This window comes from Caloenas nicobarica, chromosome 2 (genome assembly GCF_036013445.1).
Source record: "Caloenas nicobarica isolate bCalNic1 chromosome 2, bCalNic1.hap1, whole genome shotgun sequence".
Lineage (NCBI taxonomy): Eukaryota > Metazoa > Chordata > Aves > Columbiformes > Columbidae > Caloenas > Caloenas nicobarica.
This window is the reverse complement of record NC_088246.1, coordinates 48590403-48603700: the sequence shown is the minus strand read 5'-3', so window position 1 is coordinate 48603700 and position 13298 is coordinate 48590403. Positions and strand designations below refer to the sequence as shown.

The following is a 13298-nucleotide window of genomic DNA, read 5'->3' as shown; positions in this document are numbered from 1 at the left end:
TTCAAAAGGTACAATAATTTTAATGAAAAAGTGACCCAGTGAGAACAATGAACAAAACCAGTAAAAAAAAAAAACCCAGACAGATAGAAAGATGATAAAGACTTCAAGAGTTTATTGGAAGAAAAAAGCAGATATAATGGGATGGTGACAGAAATCTCTTACAGTGGTAGCAACCAGTAACTGAAACAATGCTGGATCATCTGTTCCCTCACGTGGTACAAGAATTTTTTATGACCATTTAAAAGCAGTCATGAAAACAAACTACTAAAATCTGCTAAACAGTATGGACTTGTGCGCTACGGCTATAGTTTCATTTGAATAGGTAGATACAGCACATCACTTTGTTCAGGACACAAGACTGGTTATTTTTGCTTCTGAACACGTGTCATGCTAAATGCTCCTTATAGATGAAATAAATTTGTTCTAAAAAGATGGAAAAGGGAACTTTTGCAATTAAAACACACATCGACAATATAATGTAACACCAGACTTCTGTTAAAAGAGAGAAAAAGAAACCAAAGCTAAATTATGTGGCTAGCATCTCTGTGAAGTACTTTGGAAAACAGCTTCATTTTGTTTAAAACTTGAAGGAATTTACTCAACTTTAACTTGCAGCGACAACCTGACAGGACTGAAGAAAGCCAAGCAGACTACACTGTGTGCTCTGTCATCTTTGTTAGACTACAGAAATGCACTTAACTGACATAAAGCTCTAGCCCTGACTACCATCTACCTATATCTTGCCTCCTTCTAAAAAAAAATATGGAGGAAATTTGACTTTAAAATATCCACCTCATTTCACACATGAAACTAAAGCCATAGATACTCATGTGTGGCCACTCAAACTGCCAACCGAAGTCCAGAGGTCATTTTTAATCACAAAAATAGTCCTATTAGACCAACTGGACTATTTATAGTAGGTAAAGGTCTTTCCAGACACTGATTTGCACAACTGAGATTTGATGAACTAATACTCTTGTTGCTTAGATTTAGATACTCAACCACTTTCCTTTTCTAAGTGTGAAATGGCAACACTAGGATTTAGGTTAGATGTAAGGCTGCACTGCTGATGCATGTGTGGCCCATAACATTTATTTTACTGCCATGGCTGAAACTGTTCCCCAACACTTTTAAGGCCTGAGGAAAAATGTAGTAGTTAGAAGATTTCAAACCAACAGCGTGGAGTACTGTCTCTAAAGTAAAACGAATATGTGTTGCAAAGATTTCCTGCTTTCTGGTGATGGATAAGAGACCATAAAGAGTCACTAAGAAGAACAGATAAAGGCCGAGGCCCTTTGTTATCACCTTCTAGTGGTTTCACAATCTGAAGCTTTTCTGGCAGGTAGGAGCGACTGCTGATCGACATTCCTGAATATCCAGTGAATTCTGAAAATCTTGAGTGAGTTCCCAGCGACATGATGCTCTCTGTGGGGGTAACAGAACCACTACGGAGTTCACCCTTTTCTGCCAGCTCCCGCAACTTTCTTTCCTGCTCTTCTTCGAAGAACTTTCGCTCCGAGAGGTAATTCTCCCGCCTGAGGGACAGCCTACGAAGGGCAGTCTCTAGGTCACTGGAGCCTGGAGTCCCTGGAGTTCCAGGCTTCTTCATCCTGTCTTCATTTCTAAAACATAACAGGGGACACACACAAAAAAAAAAAGGAGAGAGGGAGGAAAAAATAATTTGTTAGAGATGCTTAAAACTTCCACATGATAGTCTGGAGACACGCACCAATACCTTTAAATTACTATGCCTGGGAACAACTTGCTAGTTGTCCTGTGAGTTCAAAGGCAATATTTTCTTTCTCTTTCATACTAAAACCATTTCAAGTAATAGTTCCTGCCTGGAAACTCCTGGTTGGAAAAGCTGTGTTTTACTTAAGAGCCTCCTCCTACAAGGAGATGAGAGATGCCTACTTGTTGTGGATCTCTTACAGTTACAGAAACCCAAGTGAGCGGGCCACATCTTATAGGGTAAATGCTGCAATACCATAATGAGTCACAAGAGTATGCTACGCTGACAAATATTCATTGTTTTGAGATAATAAGTCATTTTTACTGGAAAGTATACACAGCATGGTGTGGAGCTGTACTGAGGAAGAAACAAGTAGCTAGAACAAAGTTCCAATTGGTTTCATTCACACGTTTTCATATTAGGTAACCTACACACACACACTCTATTTATTTATTTTTAGGATCAAAAAGAGTTAGCTGTAGTTGCAACTTAGATCAGAACACCCTGGCAAAATGGTGAAAACATAATCAGTTTTAAACGTTGACCCACAGTTGCAAAGACAAAAGAGTGATTTTACATCATTTGGTGCTGCTGCATCCCAGAACAGGTGCAAGTTGCAGACACTGATGCACAGTACTTTCAAAAAGCTTTCCTTTTTAAATAAACTTGAGTGCTCAAGAACTATCAGCACAAAATAAAGTAACTTTTGAAGATGTACATCACTGTGTTAACTGCACAATGTAAGACAAAGACAGGAAACCAGAAACATTTTGCCTTTATGTCGGAAAAAGCAAAAGCAAAGCCCAGGGCTACAGTACTGACCCATTGTCAGAGGATTCGGTCTCTAGGATGATGCTATTGGTCTTGTTGTCTATCATAATGTTAGAGATGTCTCCGCCATAGAAACTGGAACGTGGAGTGCTGATACAGCTAGAAATGACTGAGTTCATAGCAGAGGACTGGTTAGAGCCTGGGATATTCATTGGTGAGGGAGTCATGGATCTCTGCTTGACAACTTGGTTAACATTTCTCACCGTCTCGAAGACCCGCTTCTGATGACTGGTAAGACACACACACAGTTAATAATCACACAGTGCCCTCTTACCTTAAGAAGGAACAGATAAACAGGTAACAGCTTGTTAATGACCCTTTCTATTGACAGCTCCACCAACCACCTTGTCTTTATAGTTTTGGTAAAGTAGTATGCATAAGGTCTCATACTTGCTACAGTCTGGTCTTTACATTCAATCCATCAACATAAAACTTTCATCATCCTAGAATATTTTAGACAGAACATTTGAGAATTATGTGCATGGACCCTCTGAAATGTTGACAAAAATCAAGTGAGAGAGCATTTCAGTACATGAGCTAAAAATGCCTTAAGGCCATTGTGTGGAAATGAGTTTTGAAAAAAGAAAATTGACCTCCATTCAGTTCTTAACTATGGGCTGGTTAATCTATTTTAAAAGAGAATTTGAATTTACTCTACTGAGTATCTGTGTCCAAGTAAGTCTTGTATCTTTTCTTTATGAAACAAATTTCCAACCCCCTCAAATAGCACTTAAAGAAAAAAAAAAAAAAAAAGAAAATATAGTGGACCCACAGTCTAGAGAGAGGCTGTCGAGGCTGGAAACCTAATTTTTGACCTACTTCTACTGTTCATTCTTTATCACCATTGTCCTGATATCATAACAAACACTGTTCATCTGCTTCAAGACTAAGATCAGATGACACTTAAGCAGAAATTTCTTGACAAAATAAACTTGCCCTACATCATGCTACAGAAGTGCCATTGCTGCTTTGTTTTACAGTTCAACAACGGCTGAACACAAGAACAGCACATCCTTTCCAGCTTAAAGGTAACACTGCCAGGGTATGACAAGGACAGCATGCCTTATACTATTTAATGTCATTTAAATTTCTTTCCTTCTGTCCATGAATGCTCAATAGCTGTATTCTTTGTGTGTAGGCTCCAAGCCTACAGGTGTATATCTTTAAGAGGCTGAATCTAAGAGCGTCTATCAATAAACAGTCCCACAGAGGTTACAGTTACTTCTGCTGAGCAAATAAATAAAACCAAGAGAAGCCATGAAACGAACAAAAAAACCTCCCTATTCCTCTTTGGTACATGCATAGCAATATAAAAGACATTCTAAAGAAGTTAAACTATCCTAAGTTAGATGACTCTGGAAGGACAAAAGGGGTTTGAGCATGCTCACATCTTTTTTGATGTTACATTTTTCTAATCAACGTTTCACTGTGTCAAAGTGTCAATTACAATCCTTGGCCCGGGCTCAGACAAGGCTTAAGTATGTGTCAAGCTCTTCAGAAGGTTTCTGGAAAGTGGCTACTGTACCTTCTCTGAATGTCCTTTCTTTGTAAACTCTGTTTCTCTAACAGACCCTCTCAATAGGATTAACTTGTTTCAAATTAACCAGTCCATTTTGTACAAACAGGGGAGACAAACAAACCTACTGGAGTACATGTGCAGCTGGTGTCAGTAAGGTCATTTCTAACAAGCTGTATCTACCTATAGCTTTGGGACTCTCACAGGTACTTAACTTGTTTCAAACCATGCTCTTGTTTAACTCAAGAGAACTTTAGCACAGGTGTAATGGGCATCACACTCTAAGTATCCAAACACTCTGAATCCCTTGTTGCACTTATGTTCTCCCTGTAAAAACTGGATTACATCATTAATTACCTCATAACTTCTGTTATAACACCTGAAGAAAAAACCCGACGAATTGAACTCATCCCCTAATCATTAACTGAAGAAACCTAGCATGGTAACACACAAGAAAATAAACCTTTTCTCATTCTCAGCACTCAAGAATGATGACAAAAATTTCATAAGGCAAAACCTACATATAGGCATTTTATTTTGGTAGCTTTAGCAGAAAATATAACTAGCCCAATAGCCAGACAATTTGTCTTCCTCTCCACCAGTCACATTGCCAGAAAAATTTCTTTCTAAATCCCTAGCTCAACTATTTTCTGTCTTTTCCTTTCCTATGAAATAATAAACTTCAGATATAACCAATGAATTAGGAAACAATTTTTTTCAGTCGTACGCCAAGTCAGGAGAGTCGGGTTCATCTAAATGCAGTTCTTTCCTCATTGACCCTTCTATCTCTGCTGCCAAAGAATCCTGTTAAAAATAAGCACAAAAGAAAAACAAATATCATAGTATTAGTAGGTTGTCATTGTAGAAAATAATGACTTCTATAAAATAATTAATAACTAAATAATTAATAACTAATAAAGTTAATTAATAACTAATAAGGTATCATTCCAGAAAAAAAAAAAAGTTTAAAAATGAAAACTGACTGGAAAGCTGGAAGATTATTGAATATATCTAAATCACTGACAAATTATGGGCTAGCCTCATACTGTTACAGTACTTACCATCTGACATCATCTAACATCTGTCAAAGATCCCCCCAAAAATCACGGGCAACAACAGAATTCAGGTGCTCCAGCTTCCCAGACTAAATTCCCTACTCAGTAACACCCATCTGTCATGTGTAAAGTTGTACTTAATTTTTTTTCCATTTAAAATTAACAGAAAACACTCTTCCCTTTCACAGCACTACCCAACCACAGGACATGGTTCTTGGCATAGAGCATTATATACTTTCCCCACAGGGTTAAAGGTGACAGGCTATCAATTTTCCACTGCTGGTCAGTAAATTTTACTGCCTGAATGTAGTTAAGTGCAAGGTCTAAGTGTCAATCATTCACAAAACTAAATGATCTTTGGTCCTACGATTCAACATTTGAAAATCATTTTTATACAAAACATAAAGCTATCCCAGCGCAAGCACACTTTTCACAGCTTTAAATTGTATTTGTGCAAGTACAACTTGTATTACCCAATGTCTAAATGCCCTGTATTCAGTCTCCAAAGGGAACACAAAAAGGCAAGCTAAGCTTACTTCTTGTGAGCACAAATATAATGTGTTCTTCCTCAGCAGTTAAGACATGGCTAAAGACAAGGAGGGCCAGATTCTGCTGCTCAAAAGAAACTCCACTGATGTAATTGTCTTCAGAAGTAATGGAATTACTCTAGAGCAAACAGAGCCAGGCACTGAATTACCTCATTACTGCGTACTCCCCATGCTTTAAATGTACCATGTCATAATCAAATGAAACCAGGTAAACTAAGTTGATAACACCAGCGACACTGCCATAATTAATGTTACCATAATACATATTGTCAGCAAATAATCTTTTAATGAACCACTGAATTTTCAGTGACCTAAGAACAAGAATATATATGTTACTAGAAGGATGCCATGTCCAGAAATCGTTAGTTACGTTATCAGGAAGTTACATCTCCAAGGATATTGGAAAAAAACAAGAGGCTCCTACTGAAACTCAGCCAGGAGATGAAAAATAAAGATGTATAGAACTGTATAACAACCTATTAATGTTACCCAAGATTCCCAGCACAAGCATAGCCAGCTGCAGGTTGTATAGAATATCGCAGCAAAACCAAGTAACCATACAGCACCACTGTTTCAGAACCAGGTATGCAAAACTGATAGCTTGGGTATCCCTTTAACACTATATAAATAGGCATTTCACCCACACTCATCTGTGGACCAGCATTCCATCCCTGACGCTGTAAGTCAGATGCAAACTGGCATGTTTCCTCTGGTTGGTTGTTTTCTTGTGTGTGCAGGGTTTTTTTCTTACATTTGCTTACCATAGGGAAGAGACCGAGAGAGTGGTACCGACGTGATATGGCATTTGGCATAGTCTTATTCCTAAGGTTTTTCAGCTCTTCTTGAGCCTCATGAAGCATTTCCATGCACTCTGCATACTTGTCTTCCAGCTCCCGCAACTGCAAAATACAGAAAACAGTTCAAGACCTTATGGGCTGCATTACCATCACAAAAAGCCTGCAAAATCTTTTCACATTGGTAAAGGATAAAGGCGTAGGGGAAAATACCCCACTTTAAAGGAGAAGAACCTCAAAGAGGGAATATCACTGAAAATAATAAATAACATGGATTAGTAACAGGAAGGGCCAGGAGGGAGGAACTGCTTTGTGCATTTCCTGTCCTACATAACTACATGAAGCCACTGTCAAGAAGATACAGAGCTAAAAGTATCTTTAGTGTAATCAGGTGTGGTGCCTAATTACTGCCATGACATCCACAGTGGCAAACAGCACAGGAAAAGGACAAGATATTTCACAGTGCTCCAAAGGACTTAGGAATTTTAAAACCGAGACTTCATATGTACATACATATACATATAACCTCCAATAGCCTAAGACCATGCCTCACTTTTAGCTTGATTTTCTCAGAAAATGCATTTATGTAATCACTCTGGCCACAGATGCCTGTGTACCCTCATAGTTTTGGAGTTCACCAGCCATTTCAACCAAGTTTGGCAAAGGGATACAAGTCTGAAATACCACATTCCTACAAGTTTCATAAAAATGAGCTACTTGGCTTAGAAATAGAGATCCTGTTAATGTTTTCCTAAGAAAGGGATGGAGAAGCATGAGCCTAATTCTTTGTGGAGCACCACAGACACAAAAGGGTCACCAGCAGGAAAAGTTTCCATGGGCATTCCCACTTTCAACACCAAGTATTCCAAATACAAGACACATCATAAGGGCATCAAGTTTTATTCATTCTATTTTATCCATGTGAAAGTAGCACCCAAAAGACAGCCAGCAATCCTGGACTGTCTTCAGTTTATTTGTTGTACAAATACACTACAAAATGAGCTCTTCCATGTTACCTCACTATTAAAAATAGGTTTAAGCTACCAGCTGAGAGAAGCCAACCTCTGAAGGGGTTCCTATATATAGCCCACAAGCCTCAGTATTTCAAAATGTTTGCTAGTTGAAGGAGAAGAGAACAGGAAGGGAAAAGTTTTGAACTCTATGAGGAACATAAATGTTTCTTCATTCCATATATATAGGTAAAATTATTTAATACTTCAGGTCTAGCTTAGACTAAAACTTCCACAGTAAAGTTTAACAGCCATTGCCCTACTACTAAATTATTGTAATACTAAAGTAATGTACTCACCTCTGCTGTGAGCTGTCTCTGGGCATCTTTGGCTGCTCCCAAATGCTGGACAAGTTCTTCATTTTCCACTGCACACTAAAATATGCCCAAAAATGTTAGAAATACTGTGATGTTTTGTCCTGTGATGAAGTTTATATCCTATACTATAGGTAAGTAGGAAAATTCTAACTTTTCTCAAGACCCTCTCTGCACCAATATTAGTTTTAATGCATTTAAACACCACTTTAAAATGTTAACACAAGAACACCCAGCATCAGTCTGTGACCTGTTGAGTGAACTTCCAAGACCCTAATACTAATGAGCATGTGCCCACTGAAATACTTGCACTGACATTCTTGTCTTACTGAAGCAATTTAGTGCAGAATTTAACATCTATTATTTAAAATAAATTTAACTATTTTATTTGATATATCATATACACATCTCTTAATAAATTGATGTCTTCTAGTCAAGTATGCTAGATATTAAACATCAAACAAGGTTACTCAGATAAGGAGGGTGGAAAATGTCGTTTTAGGCTCCAGTATGCAGAAGATTGCAACTTGTCTTCCAGCTACAATAACAGCAAATCACAACAGTAGTATTGCAACTGGATTCCTTACAGCTTTTGCCTTTTTCTGCAGGTCGACTATCTGAGAGAGAAGATGTGTGATTTCTTCCTGCTGCCGGGCAGCATCTTCAGTTTTCTTTGCTAACTCTTCGGAGATATTGGCAATCTGGATGTTTGCATCCCCTTTAAGATAAGCAATTACAATTAACATTACAAACCCAAAAGCAGAAAAGTAAGCAGAAAGATGTTCTTTCAGAACATCACTTGATTCAGCAGAATCCTTCCCCAATACGCAGCAAGGTATTTTTGAAAAACAGCAGTAGAACACAAAAACAGAAAGACAAAGTGCTCATGCAGCAAAGGAGACTGTATTTCCCCTCAACAACATTTTCCATGCAAAACTATTTTGCAATTGAGAAAGATTTAGCTCACAGCCATAGTTTTCTGCTGTGAAATTTCAGCCAGAAATTTTCTCCTCAAAATCATTTATATAAGGAAAATAAGTACTACAGAAAAACATGACTGACTGATCTGACTCAGTTGTCAGAAAAACATGACTGACTGATCTGACTCAGTTGTCTTTTATTTTTACTGAATAAACTTGAATGAGAAGGGAAAAGAAATAAGGACATACTTAGCTCTTTTACACAGTCATTGACAAGCTGTTGTTCTTTCTCTTCGTAAGTAATTGTTTCAGTCTTCAGCTGACAGGCCTGTTGAAGATATCCACATCAAATATTCTATATTAGCACATTTGTTATTTGCCAGTCTGTTGCTGCATTTCCATCTGTTTCAGAAAGACAAGCTTTCCTAATCACTCCCCCAGGAAGACAGTGAGAATCTACAGTTTTTGCCTACCCGCCCTCATGTTCTGGAAAAAGGAGCCAGGTGCACACTCACCAGAAACATTACTGTATGGAGAAACTTGCATCATTATCACTATCACCCCACTAGATGTCACTGGAGTATTTTGCATGTAAAATTGAGAAAAATCTCTCAACATACAAAAGACTAGTATGCAGAGCTTGATGTGGTCACCTGAGCAAAGTCAGGTATCCTTGCAGACTAATTAAATACTTGGTTTAAATAACTGAATTAAACAATCAAGTAGAGGATGGCCACAAAGTTGGGTGTAGAGGGGAAGCCATATGAGGAGCACTAAAGTCACTTTGTTTATTCAGCCTGGAGGAGACTGAGGGGAGACCTCACCACAGTCTACAGCTTCCTCACAAGGGGAGGAGGAGAGTCAGGCTCTCATCTCTTCTCTCTGGCGACCAGTGACAGAACCCAAGGGAATGGCGGGAAGATGTGCCAGGGGAGGTTTAGGTTGGACATCAGGAAAAGGTTCTTCCCCCAGAGGGTGGTGGAGCACTGGAACGGGCTCCCCAGGGAGGTGTCACGGCCCCAAGCCTGACAGTATTCAAGAAGAGACTGGACAATGCCCTCAGACACACGGTGTGACCTGTGGGGTTGTCCTGTGCAGGGACAGGAGTTGGACTCGATGATCCTTGTGGGTCCCTTCCAACTCAGGACATTCTATGATTCTGTGATTTAAAAACCATGCAGACAGTATTTGAAAAGTTCTGGCACTGTAACCATATCTCCTATATAAAACCTTAGTGCTACCTCCTTCCCTGCTTTGGCTTTTCCCCTCCCATTCTATAAGTGCCCAGAGGAGTGTGGCTACAGCCAGCTGGTTCTGCTGGCACCGCCTCAGTGGGTCTGTAATCTCTTCCCAATGCTGGGGACACGCACAGACACTCACTGACTGCACCTATAGGGAGATGCGTAGCTCAGAGGTTTCAGGTTTGGCTCCATCCTGTGCCTCACTGGCACAGACTGCATCTCCCTGAAAGGGAGGTCATTGGTACACGGGGTTCTCCCATCAGCTCCTGAGGTAGTGGCCCTCCTAGTTCTAACCCCACCCGAATTATTCGCAAACCATCTATTGCCCATCTTCCTTGTGTGACTTCTCAATTAAGCATACAGCACTCTCCATTACGCGGTGTCTTGTCCAAACATGTGAAAACTACCTATTTGCAATGGGCCCCATGGTTGCCCAAAATATTTCTTGTGCTATATGGTTGCAAAATGGTAACATTCTCCCAAAGTTTAAAAGTTGCATTGAAAATGAATAGAAAATTATCCAGAGGATATTCAGTTACGAAGTGTTCTCTCTGACAGACACGGCACAGTAAGTAAACTTTTAAAAACTGTGTTGTCTGTGAAACAAAATCAAATATAATCAGAAATAAAAGGCCTGAAAAACACATTCAACTTAAAATATTAACAGCCTGACTTGAAACACAAATTGAAGATATTTAATGCAAATTTAGGCTAGCAATTTTTGTTTTGACAAACACTGAATTTGTACCAGAGAGACCATGCCAGCCTACGAACTTCAGATCTGCAGCTGAAGTCACCCACATCTACCAGGTCAGCTCTTTAACACCTGTTTTAAAGTGCAGCTCTGTCCTCTAAAACCTGCCCGTGCTCCTGCACATTCTTTCGGCAAGAAAACTGCTTTGCAAGTAGCTTCACATAGTGTCCATGTTTCAGTCTTTCCTTCATTTAGAAGGATAAAGGATGGGGATTAAATGACCACAAAGAGATCTGTGTCATATGTGGAATTATATACTCTTAATTAGATTCAACTTTTAATACACGCTTTTCAATACCTGTGTTCTGGTGTTTAAATGAACAACTGTATTGAGCAAAACAGGAAGGGAGCAATTTCACCTCAGATCTAAGCACAACATTCTCCTCTTCAAGGTCCTTGAGTTTCTTTTGAAGAGAATCCAAATGAAAGTAGTTCTGGACAGAGGAGGAAGATTCATTCCTCTTCAGCCTTGTAATGAAAACAACAGTTTTAACCAATTTTTACCTTTATTATGGCCAATTTCACAGAACAGATGTCTCAAAACCTGTGAGAGCCACATGATATACAGCTTTGATCGTGCCAGGATGTTTGGGCAGCAACGTATTTGCAGTGATTTTTAAGAGAGAACTTCAAAACTTTTTTATTATTCCCCACATTTCCCATGGAAAAGTTACTCAGCCAAGGCCATGAGAAATGAAACCATCTTACTACAGAGAGCAGCCCAATAGCTTCCCGATTCATGTTGCACATGTTTCACCACAATGCAGCAGTAACTCTGCCAGCAAGGGCAGACAGCCCCTCCGAGCCTGTGATGCTGTTTAGACAGCTAATTGCCAAGAACCCACGCTACAAGCCATGCTTTATTTCCTTCCCTCTGCTTGTAATTTTTCACAGTGCCCTCAGGTCCTTCAAGCACGAAGGTCACACACATAGCACGTTGTAGCACAGCATGAAAAGGTATGTGGTGTTGTGGGGTACCATAAGTGGGACCTATGTCTGATGCACCACCACAGTGGCCCAGCTCCTGAGAAAGTTATGGGGCTGCCTCAGCAGCCTCCCCATGTGCTTCCCCCTCTCGACTCTTGTTGGCACCACTGGAGCCAGCTGGTCCAATGCAAATCCGTCCAGCCGGTGCCATGCACCAAGTTCAGAGTCCCATTTATTGTTCCAGCTAACACAGGGATTATTTTACAACTTCAAAGCTATCAAATTGTCCAAACTACCCCTGCTTAGTACCAGATGAAGGGTCATGTTGTAGATCAATAACTTACGGGGTGGAACAGATGGACTCTGGCTCACTTTCTTCAGCAGCGCTGGTATAAAACTGGAGCAGCTCGTCTTTCATGGAGAGCTCATGCCGCAACTGAGAAACCTGCACAGAGAAAGAGCTTGCAGATCAGTAAGTTGCTTTTCTAGGCACATTCTTAGGTAAATCCCCTATAAATTAGTTATCCATCCTTCAAGCATCATCTTCAGACTGCTTCAAGAGGCCAAAATTGGAACAGACCAGAACCAGTTCCTTTATTACTTAGAAAGAAGGAAAAGGGTACTTTTTAAATTAGCCACTAAATGTTATTTTTTTCAGAAGTTCAAAAATGCAATTATCCACCGCTATTAAAGACTGTGAAAGAAAAACATGTCTAAAATGAGTAATCCTGATTCATTATTGCATTAGTCTAGATTCATGTCTACAGAGATGAATATATTACAATGATACTGCAAGAAATTACCGTGACACAATCAAGACAAACGTCACTTTCTTATCCATTTTACGTGATGACTGTCACCATCTGGCTTGGATACAGACCTTAGATACAGACATTTCTTCCTCTCCAAGAGACGTTAGACAAAATTACTGAAGTGCTTGTGTAGTAAGGTTATATTTGGGACTCAGTTGCCTGCTGAGCTGCAGAACACCACCACACAGCAGCAGGCTGCAATTCTGAGGTTGCTGCAACAAAGGAGGCTGTAGACAGTTTCTGAGTGCAGTTTGGGCTTTCGATGACTCCAAAACACAAGTCTAGTAAAGTAGTATGTGGGAGTCCCATACTTAGTACACACATGTATCAAAAAGGAGCAAAACATCAAAACCAGGTTGTTACATACCCTGTAGCTGTGAGCTCCAGAAACTTAAGCTTGATGAATTCATATTATGATTCTCCAAGAAAAGGGTTAAAAACCTCAATTACATAGTAGCGCTCACACCACTTCACAGCTGCAATTTAAGACCTCAGTTTTTATTTTCCTTGCACAGCTATAAATAGCATAAATGATAAGACAGATCCGTGTCCTTCCACTTGCACTGCAAGACTTTGGCCTCAGTTCTCACTTTGCAATGAACAAATTCCAGAGCACATTTGTTTTTTAGACTTCTGCTTTTTGTATCATAGGCATATTTATATTAGTAGTTATTACTGGCAAAAAACCTAGAGAATATCAATAAAATAGATTTAAGCTGCATTTTCAAACAAGACAACAACCCCATGCAATAAAGCACTTAAACTGTGCAGAGTTTTAAGCAAATGAGGTCATTTACTTTCCTAAGGCTATTCTGTGTAATCAGAAGCACTGAGGCACCAAGTC

At 39.5% G+C, this 13298-nt stretch overlaps 1 protein-coding gene across 2 annotated transcripts in view; it reads right to left on the bottom strand.

Annotated features, from left to right (window-relative positions):
* Positions 1–13298, bottom strand: part of TRAK1 (trafficking kinesin protein 1) — a 111550-nt gene that overhangs the window by 18996 nt on the left and 79256 nt on the right. For both annotated transcript variants that reach the window (XM_065627130.1, XM_065627131.1), the window contains exons 6-14: positions 11987–12087; positions 11075–11183; positions 8970–9048; positions 8388–8518; positions 7786–7860; positions 6444–6581; positions 4807–4883; positions 2555–2791; positions 1306–1622 (exon numbers count right to left, since the gene is read on the bottom strand). In XM_065627130.1, the coding sequence (XP_065483202.1) occupies positions 1306–1622; positions 2555–2791; positions 4807–4883; positions 6444–6581; positions 7786–7860; positions 8388–8518; positions 8970–9048; positions 11075–11183; positions 11987–12087 (1264 nt within the window). The remainder of the gene's footprint in view (positions 1–1305; positions 1623–2554; positions 2792–4806; positions 4884–6443; positions 6582–7785; positions 7861–8387; positions 8519–8969; positions 9049–11074; positions 11184–11986; positions 12088–13298) is intronic.